General features: G+C 30.0%; 1 protein-coding gene and 3 non-coding genes across 4 annotated transcripts in view; 1 reads left to right on the top strand and 3 right to left on the bottom strand.

Moving 5' to 3' along the window:
- LOC113376050 (paired box protein Pax-6-like) overlaps positions 1-4206 on the top strand; it is a 12912-nt gene extending 8706 nt beyond the window's left edge. Inside the window, exons 3-4 of the mRNA XM_026615981.1 lie at positions 3755-3948; positions 4196-4206. Coding sequence (XP_026471766.1) covers positions 3755-3948; positions 4196-4206 — 205 coding nt within the window. The remainder of the gene's footprint in view (positions 1-3754; positions 3949-4195) is intronic.
- A 7922-nt stretch (positions 4207-12128) lies between these two features.
- Trnaf-gaa lies at positions 12129-12201 on the bottom strand. Its single transcript has one exon. It is a non-coding gene; the product is annotated as a tRNA-Phe (tRNA).
- Positions 12202-12314: 113 nt separating this feature from the next.
- On the bottom strand, positions 12315-12387 carry Trnaf-gaa. The gene has a single exon. It is a non-coding gene; the product is annotated as a tRNA-Phe (tRNA).
- A 113-nt stretch (positions 12388-12500) lies between these two features.
- Trnaf-gaa lies at positions 12501-12573 on the bottom strand. Its single transcript has one exon. It is a non-coding gene; the product is annotated as a tRNA-Phe (tRNA).
- Between the last annotated feature and the right edge of the window lie 2733 nt (positions 12574-15306).

Below are 15306 nucleotides of genomic sequence, written 5' to 3'. Positions count from 1 at the left end.
TATTAACACTTTTGTTAAGCGATAAACAACAAATCCATTAAGCCGTATAGCAATTTATTGAGACTTTTCATTGAGGAGCTACATCCGTTTAAGTAAAAATTTGCTCAACTAGCCCCGCCCTACCCTATATATTGACTATGAAGCGTTTACAAGATGTGATATACTTAGTTGAAGATGGTGTTGCAGTCTAAAGGTTATACTATACATTATTAATCTCAATACCAAAATGTGAAATAGAAAAAAATGTACTTATTATTAATCTATCTAAAATATCTAATAATTTGATGTGTATATGTCTAATGATCATTTTACCACTGCCCACTCAAAAATGTAATCAATCTTCATTCCGTTAATACAAGTAAAATATTGTTGAATCATTCAAATCCGCTGAAAATCGTTGAAAATGTATTTGAAATATAAAAATTACTTCTAAGAAACTAAAAACCATAATAACAAATTAGAATTATCAATAATTTTACTCAGAGTGAAACAAAATTTGACACATTTTATGCCGTCTTTAGATAACACTCGTACACACAGGTTTTCAAGCGGATGTTGCCTATAGTCGACGCTCATAGCAAAAGGGTTAATTTTCGTTTGAGTCGATGAAATGAAATAGTCATCATTAATTTTTGAGTTAAAAAGTTCACAAAAAACGCATCTAGGTCTAGCACAAACTGGTCGCGGGTTCGACGGTTCGATTCCAGCATCGGCCAAGCCCGACATCAGGCAGCATGATGTCAAATTTTCACTTGAAGTTATAGATCTCAAATATGATCACAAGGCAAAATCGCCTTTCGTGGGCATAGCCGCAATATCACAGTTAGTGAAGCAAGTCACTAACATCGTTCAGAAATAATAAAACTATATATCAGTCCAAGTGAGGCAATCAATGGAATGATTGCTTATAGCGTCTTATAATCGTAGAATTAAGCAGCTTATAGAACCTAATAGTTCTGATTGCTGTTAGTCAATAAATAATAAAAACTATGAATAAAAATTGGCTATAAATATTTGGCTTTTGCACTATCGATGTTGACTGAATTGAAAGTTCATTAATCGACGTTTCGTCAATATCTCTCATCCCCAAGTCAGTGAATCGGCGATGAAATTTCACACCGGAAAATTGACGCACACGACGCGACGCGAAGCGTTTGCGGTAGCAAATGCGTGTTTCACCCTCCGCTGACCAAACGCGATAATTTGACGTAACGCGATACTCTCTCGACATTTTTCGGTTTTGGTTTTCACACTTGCTACCGACTACCGGCGCGGCGCGCTGATCGAATCAAACTTCGCGTATGATGATCCGCATGGTGGAACCGAATCGTTCTACTGCGAAACTCCTTAGGCGGCCGTACGTTGCATTAATAAATATCGCCAGATAGCAATGTAAAGAAACTCATTCGCTCTTAAGGATTTAATAATACAGCATATGTATAAGACGTTTAGCAGATAATTGTAGAATAAGTTCATCGCTCATTTAGAATTAACACTTACGGGACGGCACCGATTCCAAAACAATATACTATACCGGCTGTAAACTTGATTTCATTGTATATGTTATGAAATTTGTTTGATAAAAATTTGTGGTCATTGAAGGACATACATTTATAATATTAATTTATTTTTGATATTTTATAAAAAAATTGTGACGTTCAAAACAATTTCCAAAATGCATAGCTGATGGATTTTGACATGTTTTACAATTAAATGTTGTTCGCCGCCTTCCTTCTAGTACTTTTCTGTCAAAACAGACAATACAATCCCTTTTTCTTTTTCTCGCATTTAGAATATGCCACTGATTAGTCCGTATATTTGTTTGTACTGCCATAATGGTTTATTTTTTCTATTATATTGTCTAATAGTTCATTTGTAAAATATAAAGTAAAATAATCTCTTGGATGTCTTATATTGCTTGGTATTTGTAGTCGGGGTGTTTGTTGATGTATGTCAGACTCGATTATTGAAGGAGAATCGGCACATTCGCTAATGTCTTTCTGCTCTTCATTTAATTTCTACAACTTCTTCTTCTTTTTGTTGGTTGGATAATATCATCATCACATTCATCACTATCTTCGGTGCGAATAGTAATATCGTAAAATTTGTCTGTTTGAATGTCTATTTGAAACTCATTTTCACTACTGCTTAATTTATAAAATTTACCAGTCGTTTTGCCATATTTAAAAGCGCTCGATCGTTTTAAATATTAAAAAAAAACTATATAGCAAAGAAAAAGGCTAAAAATACTACTCAAATAACTTAACATTATTTTCAAATTACAACACTGTTTATCACTGCTATATGTAATTTATTCAACTTTTTGATGCAAACTTAGTCATTATTTATAAAATAGCCTGTGCCTCAGAGAGTATGTTTATCCTCTCATGTAGACAGCCGTCCCCAAAGAGTTAAATTAAAACAACATTCTAATGAGTAAAAAGTAAACAAAACTTCTTACCGAAATTTTATGACAAACTTGTGATTTTAAAACTTGAGTACTCGACTACAACGACCCAAGCAATCTAGAGCTAACTATACACAAACAATTGAACGGAACGAAATCACAACAAATTCACAAATCAAACTTCATGAACGTAATAAATAAAATGACATTGAGTAAATATGGCTGCCATGTAAATCTTATTGCCATCTATTTTTAAAAATAGCATACCCAATAAATGATACCTTTCACGTAATCCAAATATTTCTATCCTACACATATACATATTCAAATTATGTGATAGGGATGTCGCCACAAAAAGTTTTTTTCTGTTTTGTTAAACAATATCTTGATCAAATTTTTTTGTATCAATTTTGTTACTTCTTATCTAATGGGTATCTTTTTTGAATTATTTTTATAAATATAATTTATTTACCAATTTTTGACAATCTCAATTTGTTAAGAGAGTTTTATTTGATAGGGTAGGGCACAAACGTTCATTCTGACTTACAGTAATTTTATTGTCTAAACCAAATGAATAACATTACAACTACCGAACTGTGTTCAGTAAAATTTTCAGTTAATTCCTAATTATATTGTTTTATTTTTAATTTTAAATGCTAAATAAACATTTTGTGAACACCTATTTTACAATGGTCACACTGTATATAAACTTGATCTGGTACTTCGTCAGAACTATTCATCAGCATAGTTGGAATAACTGTTAAATTAATTTATATCTGTAAAATTGCTTTTTTAATTTAAATTACTATATTCTTATCGTTTACACCTTTGCCAGTGTAAATGTTGATGTGGTTCGTTTTACTTCAACCACATGTATGCATTCATAGAGTTTATATAAATAGAACTATTGAATCTAAACATAACAACATATCTTGTGAAACAATTAAATAACGCATACTTAAAAATTATATTCAGGTATCATAAACTAAATAACAGAGCTCAAAATCAAAAAAAGTACAACGATAAAAAATACTTTTGTTATAAATATTTATATACTACTGTTTATATCATAACGGCGACGTCGCACGAATTGGTTACACATCTTTTGTCCTCTACTTTAAAACAGTATTGTTAAAATATACCATACTTTACTTGTTTTTGAGATAATGATGTTAGACCTTTTATGCGCAGACTTTTAAGCCCCAATCTATCCTATGCCATATTATCAAGCAGCATTTTGTAAACTATAGAGTGAATATTTTCGACGTTGATTGAATATATAATTATTCATTTAATTCATAACAATAATTGTATATAATAATATTAATTTTAATTTTTCAATTGCAGATATTATGAGACCGGTTCAATAAAACCCCGAGCGATTGGCGGGTCCAAACCTCGGGTGGCAACCACACCGGTCGTGAATAAAATCGCCGATTACAAGCGCGAATGTCCAAGCATTTTCGCTTGGGAAATTCGAGATCGCCTTCTCTCCGAAGCGGTCTGCAACAACGACAATATACCCAGCGTAAGTACAAATAGTAAATATATAACATATATTCATTTTACATTATGCAACATACCATATTGTGTGTACACAACATCATGCTGATGTAATTTCACTAATTAAAAAATCTTAACTATGCGCTACAACAAGCGTGTATTGTAACAAACAAATATATCGTGCACAGTTGTCAAATATTTGCTTTTATTTGAAAGGCCTATTAATCCATTGTCGAAATAATTAGTTTACAATACGTTATTTTAATTCTTTCAATATCTTGATAGAACACAGCTAAATCAATATTGTATAAACCGATACTGCACCTAAATGGAAAAATTTACGACCTGTTTACCAGTGCCACAGTCATAAAGTCTTTCATCTATATTTATACCAATGATACATTTATTAATTTTAGTTTTATTTAAAATTCAACAAAAAATTCTAATTCTGTCGCGAATGTACGTTCCATATATACACGATATTTGCATGGGGAATTTCATACATTTATTCAAGTGAAGCAAAAAAATATTAAAAAAGTTATATCTGACAGTTCAATGATCAAATGTCACATTTTCACGTGGACAGCGTAACAGCTTCACGTTTTATACCGGTTGAATGTAATTAAAATAAAAATTCAACCGTAGAGTTTCTCATTTGATTTGCTTGACACAGCGTTTGGCCACTACGTTGATCCATACAATCATATCTGATTTGCTACCTCATACAGAAGAAAAAATTATATATATATATATATATATATATATATATATAATGTAAGCTACTGGACATTACGCACTTATCTTCAGACAGATATCAAGCATATCTTGATGTTAAATGAAATAGAGGAAATGGGCATGAATTAATTATTAAAAAAACGGATATTTTTGTTTTATTTTTTAAAAATATTAAAGACAATAAGAATAATTACCTAAAGTTTTGAAGCAGGGATGATTAAAAAACATAGATTCTTGTTTTTAATATTCTAAAATGTACATATTTAAAAGACATATTAAGCGGGCGTCCACTAATCAGGTGATCAATTTAGACCCCTTTCCTCCTTGGTGATACGATGTGATATTTAAAATTATACCCACCCGCACCAAATTTACGTGGTTTTTTTGGTAGGTTACCAAGAAAAAAATGTCATTTTTTTTAAATTTAGGATTTTTTCTAAATTCTGGCAAAAAATAAATGCTCGCGATATTTTAATAAACCCCATCACTGATATTTCGAGATTTTGTGTCAAACACCTCCCCCCCCCCCTTTCAAGCCTTACGTGACAAATAAACTGCCCCTAAGACATACACTGAGCTACTAATATCATTATTATTGTTTTTTCATTTTATTTAAGTTTATTGAAAAAATAATTCTCCTAATTTCGTACCTGGCGATTTTTTCTTCTCCAGTTTCATTCAAATTGTTAATATGTCAAGTTCGTTACTTGACGCGAACAGAAGAAGCCGCGGAATCCGACACAAAAAAAGTATGAAGATATGTAAACTCTTGAATAGAGAAAGGTTTATTGTGTATGTTGGATGTGTTTTTTAATGTTATTTTTGATGACAGTACGTCATGATACCTGCTAACCGTGGGGAGTAAAGTGATTTCAGGAACCGTATGGGATTGACGTGCCGCTGGTTGCTTTCTTATTAGCTTACATTACCATAAGCATCAGTCGAGCACACGCATACGGGATGGAAACCGTTCGCTCGGCATCGGAATTGACAGCACCCTTAATTTTTATATTATGTTAATAACCTTTAGAATAAATCTTGAGAAATGTTTTCATAAAAGATGACATTAGCATTAATGCTAGATTTTCCTAAAATTTATTTTATAAATACTTTGCATTTTAGTGTCTTTTAGTGTTCTCTCTCTTTAAAAAAAAAAGTTTTTATAAAGTATTTTTGACCTTCCCGTGAGGTAAGTTATTGTAATCGTCCAAAAATCGAAATTAAAAATTTTTGCACATCTTTACGTTTCAGAGGTTTCTGAACATTTTGTCATACTTTGGCAAAAATGGATGTGTCAAATTTTCGTCCACGTCCACAATGGTTCAAAAAACATTCGGTTCCTATTGATCGGGAGACGGTCTGATTAGCTTTTGGCACAGTAAGGCCTGGCCGTTTCGGAGTTACGGGCTAAATGTGCAAAAAAAAATCAGTTTTTGAGATAACTAAGCATCCGATTTGAATAACTCAAAAAACTTGTGTGTGTGCTTGTGTAAACGAAACAATTGATTTCGGAGAAATTTTTTTTTTCAAAAAAAATTTTTTTTTTGATATCAAAAATAATTTAAATTTTAATTTTAATTTAGCTAAAGTTCCAAAGCTCACTTATATACTTCAAATACATAATTTTAACTTCGCAATTCAGTTTATATGATTTTTATAATCATTAGATAATGTCCATCATTTTAAATCCGATTGATTAAGTTTGGTTTATTTACTTTTTCGCAATAAATATATAAGCGTCATCGTCCAATTCATATATTTTGTCCTATAAAATAAGAATAATGAAAGTAGCAGTATTTATAAAAATCTATTTGATTACATTTAATATTCCATTAGTATTTCATTACGGTATGAGAGGTTCCAGTAATTGACACTAAGGCACAATGCCATACACCACTAGTCTGTTTTTGTATTAGTTACTACTACGTTTTCATAATCCGATCGCCAAATTATTCTAAAATTCAATATTGGGTCAGATATTTTAGCAAGCAGGATAGACTGGGTACGGTTGTGCCCAGTACCCAGTCTCCCCTAAACTTTTTATTTTTGTTGATTGAGAGAAATATTCGTGGAATTAAACAGCGTTATAGAAACATAACTGATAATTAAATCATAAAAATTTTGAAAATAAGAATTTATTTTAGTTTACCTAAAACTACTATCTTTAATTTATAATAATTATTAAATTTATTTATTATTAAATATTTATTTTACATTGCGTATGATAAAATAGAAAATAATTTCTGTGCTATCTCTTATTATAGACTACAAGATCGAATGTCAGTAGCACATATAAAAAAACCTGAATGCGCTATGTATGTATTAATTTTACATAGTAAAACGTAAAAAGTAAAATATAAATTTAAACGCGTTGACACCCGAGACGAAATCAAATAAAGCTGCTTTTTCATTCAAATACGTTGTTGATATTATATAATCTTTCTCTATTCAAATACAAAACGACCACAGGATTTACTCAGGTTGAGTGATGTCTCGACAGATTGGTATAATTTCTTGCTTGTTGTAATATAATATATAAATATAGAAATTGTAACTGAGAATATAAACTTATACATTAGTTGTTAGAAACGCATAAGGAGATTAGTGGTAAATAATTTTTTTTTAATCCAACGTAAAATCATAAACGAATCGTATGCGTTAAATTTTTAATGAACTAATGATTTTATTCATTTGGTAACTTAAAAGTGAAAAAATAAACTTGAGATTTTAATACAAACTTCTCGCACCAAAAACTAAATTATTAAAAAATACTATGCAAAACTTTGAAAAAATTAGATTCTTGAGGAATTTTTAATTTTTTGAAAAAAAAAGTTTTTTTTTGTATTTTGATTTATTTTGAAAATTTTTAATTTTTTTAAGCAATCGCACTGCATAGATGAGTTGGAGTCGAAATATCAGTAGGAATCGACTGTTTTTTTTTTAATTATTCAAATCATTTAATCCGTATAAACAAAAAATTGTATCCGCACACACACACACATATATCCATTTTTTCTAAGGTATGCCAAATTTTAATTTTTTCACGATTACTATAACTTACCCTATGGGAAGTTAAAAATGTCTTTTTCAACAGTTACTGAATGTGACAAAAATAGAGTTCAAGGTTATCACAATAGCTCTACAAATGACAAACAAATAAAGAAATCCATAAATAATTTTTTTCGAATTTCATTTCACATCGACGCAAGAATGAAAAGAAACCACGAATTCAAATATCGGCAATTCGTCGGCGCGTGTGCGTCAATATTTGTCCGGACGGCTGATACACTTTTATACACATGTAGAAATATCCGATGTCACTTACGTTAGGTGTGTTGCCCGTAATTAGCCTGAGGCCGTAAATAATAGTCAATGTTGTAACAGCTTTGACATTGCTACCGAGATGCCAACGTATTGATTCACACAGTGACGAACTTTTGTGGAATAATAAAGTTCGCCTTTTTATTATTTTACTATAAGGTCAACTCTGTTCTTATTAACTTTTCATATAATCCAAATGTAGCAGTAGCCGTTTGAGTACTGCGATGTGGGAAAGCAAACACAAATCTAAAATTTTCTAAATCGTTTTGATGATTATTTTAATATTAACAAAATCTGAATACTAAATTAGTAGAAATTTCGAACAAACTAATTCACATTTGTAATACCTTTTATTACTATTTACACTGCGCGACAAAAATGGCACTTTTATTTTTTTCCTCGAACTTTTTTCTTAAATCTACTTGGAATTGCGCGCTTTTTCACATCTACTTAGAATTGCAAATATGTTGTATTTTTTGTTGTAATTTGAGGTAAACTCAGCATATTGGCATATTTCAAAAACTAGAGCTGTAAGCAAATTTCTGTTACTGTTTTTGAAATCAGCGTCATCGAATTACTTAAAAACTATCATAGCATCTCAGGCATAAAAATTGTGTCGCGCAGTGTTGCATGGCATTGTGCCTTGGCAAGTTGTTGCAATTTCTCGAACTAATATAATATGAGTGCCTATATTTAGGCGACGACCTTTATCTATGTGTATCGACAAGAACAAGAACATAATAAATAAAAGCTAATCATTTCTTCATACCGTCTAACTATACTTCGTAGATTGAAATCTAAACTACAATAGAATTAACTTTGACATAATATGTACTGAAAAGTCTGTAAAAGCTCGGTTGCCGTATAATTTTAGTTTTAGTAATTTATTATAAAATATACTATGGAGCAATTGTAACCAAATAGATAATAAATTTTTATATGATTTTATAGTTACATATAAAAATTAGATATTGTAAGCTCTATTTTTGATAATATGCTACACTTAATATTTTGACAAATTTTGAAACTAATTCTAACTCTAAGTTGCTTGCGATTTCGCCATACCCACTAGATACCCAATTAGACCATATAAAAATATAACGATAGCCATTAGATGGTAGTATTAATTACACCACGACCTACTTAAGTTTTAGTTTTAGTAATTTAATATAAAATATATTATAAAGAAACTAAATTGCAATTAAATAGTTGATCAATTTAAAAAATATCAAATAGTTCAAAATTGCATTGCTAAATAAACAAAATTAATAGAGTTTGTTTGTTCTATTTTGATTTATAAGCTATCTTGGTAAATTCTCATAATATATTGCCTACTATTTCGCAGTACCCATTACGGCTATATTATTAACATATAACGACAGTCGTTATATAGTGGTTTAAATTATACCAATACCTATCCCACGTACTTATAGATAGAGTAAAAAAAATTAAAAATATGTTATAAAAACCAAAAATAGAAGGATTTTTTTTTGTTTATGTTTTTTTTAAAATTCGTTCCTGTTTTTATATTTCACAGTTGACACACATAACAATAATGAACGTTGATATGAGCACGTGCTATTTACTATTTGTATTATACACAATCCAATTCTTTATACAATTGCATATTCGTTTATACATAGCCTGGGGTTGCCATCGGCGATGGCGACCCATCCGTTTAGACATTTGTCATTGTTCGCATATAAATGTGCAATTTCTTTGTTTATCAATCGATACACATCTTTCCCCGAACGACTTAAAAAAAGAACAAGCAGATGAAAACTGTATTTGTATTTATACCAACGTTTTTTCTGAACTTTAATTGAGACGAAGAGCTCTGATCACTTCCGAAAAAATATATTTTTTTTATTTATGTTTATGCTCTGTAAAAACGGTGCTGTCAATGTTCCATTGCAATCACATCCATCATTGTACGTCTAAAGACTACACAGAACGTGTGGGACAAAAACTTATAAAACGATAACTGAAGCAATGTGCGGGATTAATATACAAAGTATGGAATTATGCAAAATTGGGATTTCGATAGATGGAATAAAATTGGTTTATTGAATTACTTATTCATTTTGGACACGGATTGGAAAACGAAAATTGTATTTATAGCCGTTTTATCCGTACTTTACATTCAAAGGTATTTAAGCATGCTATTATTTGGACATCTTCATTTATTCTTTATACACACACACACATATATATATATATATATATATATATATATATATAAAACGTAGTTTCTCTAAAAATTAATTCTAAAATCCATACGTTTCGGATATAGACCTAGCCTTCGTTCAGTGGAGCTAAAATTAAATAAATTAAATAAAAACTTAAATATATAGCAACAGAGTTTGATTCATAAACATTAAAACTGTAATATTTACAACAATGTCATGTTCGTAAAGTTGTTATAATTACATTATTCATGACCATGTCCTCATACCATGAATTTTTGCTTTTTCTGTTTTCAATATTAAGATAAGTAAATTGTAAGTACATTTTACTTCCTTACTTGTAATTTCTTAAGTTCTTTTGTAACTTATTTTAGTTTTCAATGTTTAGTTTTACTGAATAAAATATAGGACTATAGCCAAAACGTATGTATTTTAACACATTAAGAACAATCAAAACAAAGTGTTCTATAAACTTCTTCTGTTTGGCAACCCAGCGGTTAACCATTCTATTTTATGTAGGTATTATATTAGATGAATCTAATAGTGACGAGCATATTTTTATATGCAGCTACGCGTCAAAAGGCGATTTTCACTTGAGACTATATTCAAGATCCATAACCTCAAGTGGAAATTTGACATCATGCTGCCTGATATCGAGCTTGGCCGAGACAGGGATCAAACCATCTAACCGATAACGACCAAGTTCGACATCAGGCAGCTTTGATGTCAAATTTCTACTTGAGGTTAAAGATCCCAAATATAATCTCAAGTGAAAATCGCCTCTCATAGGTATAGCTTCATATAATCATGAAAACTGCTAACAAATACTTCGAGTAGGTACACCCAGGATTGGACAAATACTAGGTTGCCATCCATTCAAAAAGACATATATATATATATATATATATATATATATATAATATATATTACCGAATGTGCTAGTATGACTGATTGTAACTGAAAGTATAACAAAAAAATGAATAAAAATAAAAACATCCATTTATGCATATTATGTAATCGTTAGGATGCTACTTATATAGTTTGCAAAAATAATGAATGTTTGCCAATAACGTAAATGTATAGTTTTCATAAAAACAATTTTTCAATAATTACACGACAATGACGATTACACCAAGACAATAAATTCTACCAATTCATAGACCCTTACCCTTATCTTTTAATTATATTTAAATCATCGAGGACATCTACCATCTACCAGGTGGTTTAAGGGCATCGCGTGTGTTACTAATTATAAATGCGTCATATATTTTTATTTTCTTTTAATTGGACGTTGAAGTTTTCTAACTGAAGCCAAGGGAGTTAGAAAGAGATATTAACGGAGTCGAAATCGAAGGCATCGATCATCTTCGTTAATTTGATGCGAGCCGACGCGGCGCCATAGGTGGCCCCAGCTTAAAGGATTGTCAGAGACAGTGGTGGATAGCAGAACTGTATGGGGTGCATTTAATAAAATAAATAATAAATATGATTATTTTTAAAAACAAATGGTAAAGTGTATAACACTGATTTCACGACATCTTACTTGGTGTTAAGAGTGACATAACTGAAAGTCTCATACATAGAAAAAAAAGTTATTAGTTGCAGTATCCTAATTTCTGCTTTTAGAAGCACGTATGAATTAAAAAGGAATATCAAAAATCAATAAAGTTAAGAATTTTTTAACAACAATATTTGAAAGTAGAGAGAAAGAGATGCATAACCAGCCACTACCTTAATTTTTACGACGTTACTATAGGAAGATGAACGGTAATGCTTGAAAATCCATAACAAAAGTATTTTCTTTCGTTGTTAGTTGTTTTTGGTTGTGAGCACTGTTGTTTAGTTTACGAGACCTTATTATATGGGACGATTCTTTCGTAAAATACACCAATGTTATAGCAAGGCTATGTAATGTACAGACCCAAGGAGACATCGAAAGTTTTTATAACATATTGCTAAGAAATGACAAAAGAATTTGCCGAAACCAGGGATCGAACCAGGGACTTTTAGATCTTCAGTCTAACGCTCTCCCAACTGAGCTATTTCGGCTGCACAAAACACACAGCAATGACCCCAGGAGACATCGAAGGGAATGCAATTTTCTAACAAATGCTGATGCTAAATGTTTTTATAACATATTGCTAAAAAATGACAAAAGATTTTGCCGAAACCAGGGATCGAACCAGGGACCTTTAGATCTTCAGTCTAACGCTCTCCCAACTGAGCTATTTCGGCTGCATAACAGACATTGTACAGACCCAAGGAGACATCGGAAGAAAGGCAAATTTCTAACAAATGCTGATGCTAAATGGTTTTAGAACATATCGCTAAGAAATGACCAAAGATTTTGCCGAAACCAGGGATCGAACCAGGGACCTCTAGATCTTCAGTCTAACGCTCTCCCAACTGAGCTATTTCGGCTGCAAAAAATGGACAGCAATCACTCCAGGAGACATCGACGGGAATGCAATTTTCTAACACATTCTGATGTTAAGTGTTTCTTAACATATTGTTATATCCGTACAAAATGTACCCATAAAATTTATATTCTGCAATGGTTGAATAATGTAGCTTTTATTTTGTAAAATCTTTTTAAAATTAAAAATAAAACATTGGTCCTGTTTGCCCCCTGGCTGTCCCATTTTACCCAGCCAATGGAGTGACTCATTTTTGAAAAACAGAAAAACTGAATATAGTCAGATAGCTGTATAAATATATCCTTATCAATTTTATTGCAATAACAGTTTATACCTGTAACCACCTGTAACGTTGTATCAATCGAGCGATTATTTTATATTACCAAGTCACACGATCTCAAGTATTGATATTAAACAATTATAAACAAAGTGTAAAAATCATAATCTGTTTAAATCAAAATCTCTAAAAAAGTATTTAAAAAAATTATAACATTTATCATATAAATTTTCACCTACACCCGTACGCACGTCCATGCCTTGCACGAGTATAACCCGAGATCTAGAGACGATTTCATATTACATCCCTGAACCAGGTTAAAAAAAATAAAATAAAATAAAACTCATTTTATAGGACTTGATAACATCGTGAGAAATATAAAAGATCATTATTTGAGTTGCGAATAGATACCACGAATTTTATGCAAACATAAATGACAAAACTTTGTTAACACCCGAAGAAACTGAATTTTGAAATAAAAATACAATTTTTAATGCCTACAATTGATTCAAGTATTCTGCTACAACATACATCAGCAATTTATTTTTACATTGTTTTAAAATTATTATTCACAAATATTGCTAAACCAATCAATTTTTATATAGCATAAGGTGAAATTGAAACAAGATTAATAGAAAGCTTTATACAAATTTATATAAATTACATTCAAAGTTTAAACGTTAAGAAAATAATTCAAGAGATTTGTATACAATTCAAACTTAAGGAGTCTTTTATTTATGTAACATAAAGCGTCACAGGTGTCAGTTTATTTGATAAAATTAGTTAATAATCTGGTCTTGGTGTCGAGAAATATATATTAAATGCAAAAAGTTATATTAAAAGTTAAGTTAAAGTTTTAAAATATTTTGCTACTAGTATTTAAATCATATCCAAAGTTATCGAGATATCATATTATAGGAGAGTAGAAAGAAATCTTAGCTTATGATTTTAAAGAAAGCTTATGATTTTAATCATTTTGCGTGAATTTAGCCGTTAAAAGTGTCTCATTTTAATTATATTAATAAAAATCAAGTTCTTACATTTTCAAAACTTCAAAATTAATTATTACTATCTGCAAAGAAGGTGATACAAGTAAACATAGTAAAAATACGATGTATGGATGTAGCCCTTAGAAATATATGTATAGAGCAGTCTGCTACCAGAAATAGTTAACTTATTTGAGTAGATTAGAAGTTTCCATAAAATGTTTTATATTTACTAAATATTCTTAAGGATACTCGTAAATCTTATTATAAAATAAAAATTATCTATAAATCACCAGTCAGCCCTTCTATTATCATTTACCTCTGTGACAACGATATTGACAGTCACCACGATGCGAACTGGCCGTGTTTTACGATTGATACAAGACTAGCGTTCGGAAAGCAAAATGAAATAAGAAAATAAACGAACCAGGTAACAAAACGACAAAAAGACAAAATACAAAATAAATAAAAAGTGTCCGATAAACATTCGAATTGCGTCCGAATCTAATTATAAATGTCGTAGGAACAAATCGTCGTTCGCCGTGCGAGAGGAACACGCTCGATTAGACGAACCGACCGACACGATGTTACTTGTTAGATATCCAATTAAAAAATAATTATTTACATATAATCTTATCGAATAAATTACGATTATTGATACGCGTGCTAAACAAGATACACGGTTTGTATCTTTATATGAACAGATAGATAAAATGATATCCACATGTAATTATATATCTTACACGGAAGAGTACAGGTGAAGAAAAATAGTAATTAATCACTTTACTAATCGTAAGTTAATTGGAATAATTATCGGGAAGCATGAATAGATTATATTTTTTTCTTGTATATAAGAAGTAGAAACATTGAAAAATAAACTTCTAATATTTTGCATTACAGAAATATGAAAACATTTAAATTAATTATAGATTATAGCAGTATTTATTTTAATTTAGAGGCGGGCTCATTAAATTACTCTAAGAAATTAAAAACAATATAACTTTTCACTATCAAGTTCTGTTTGATATAATGTTTCATAAAAATGTGTTTAAAACATATTGAAAAATATTACTATAATAATATATTTTGGTCACTAGACTATTTAATTCACCATGCAAAGTTTTATCAAAATCCCAGAAGAGTAAATCTGAGTCAGATAAAGTTTCCAGATCTATAGCAACACTAAACATTGTTGATATATTTACCTATTTTTTTATTTAATATATATATATATATATATATATATTATTTTTTTATAAATAATAACTTCAGCGAAATCTAAAACTGATGAAGATAATACAATATATGTTTATAAAATTATCAAAATTGTATTACAAACGAAACTGTACATAGCCGATTGGCGTTTATACGAGTATTAATAAATAAATAAATATAACATTTTACAAATTTTATTTAAATGTTAAAGAGATTATATGAGTATAATATTAAAATAAGTAAATTTCAAAAATATATT

This window comes from Ctenocephalides felis, unplaced genomic scaffold, assembly GCF_003426905.1.
Source record: "Ctenocephalides felis isolate EL2017-DRISC unplaced genomic scaffold, ASM342690v1 CF-g0.4_SCAFFOLD_01886, whole genome shotgun sequence".
Taxonomy (NCBI): Eukaryota; Metazoa; Arthropoda; class Insecta; order Siphonaptera; family Pulicidae; genus Ctenocephalides; species Ctenocephalides felis.
This window is presented reverse-complemented; position numbering and strand designations above follow the sequence as displayed.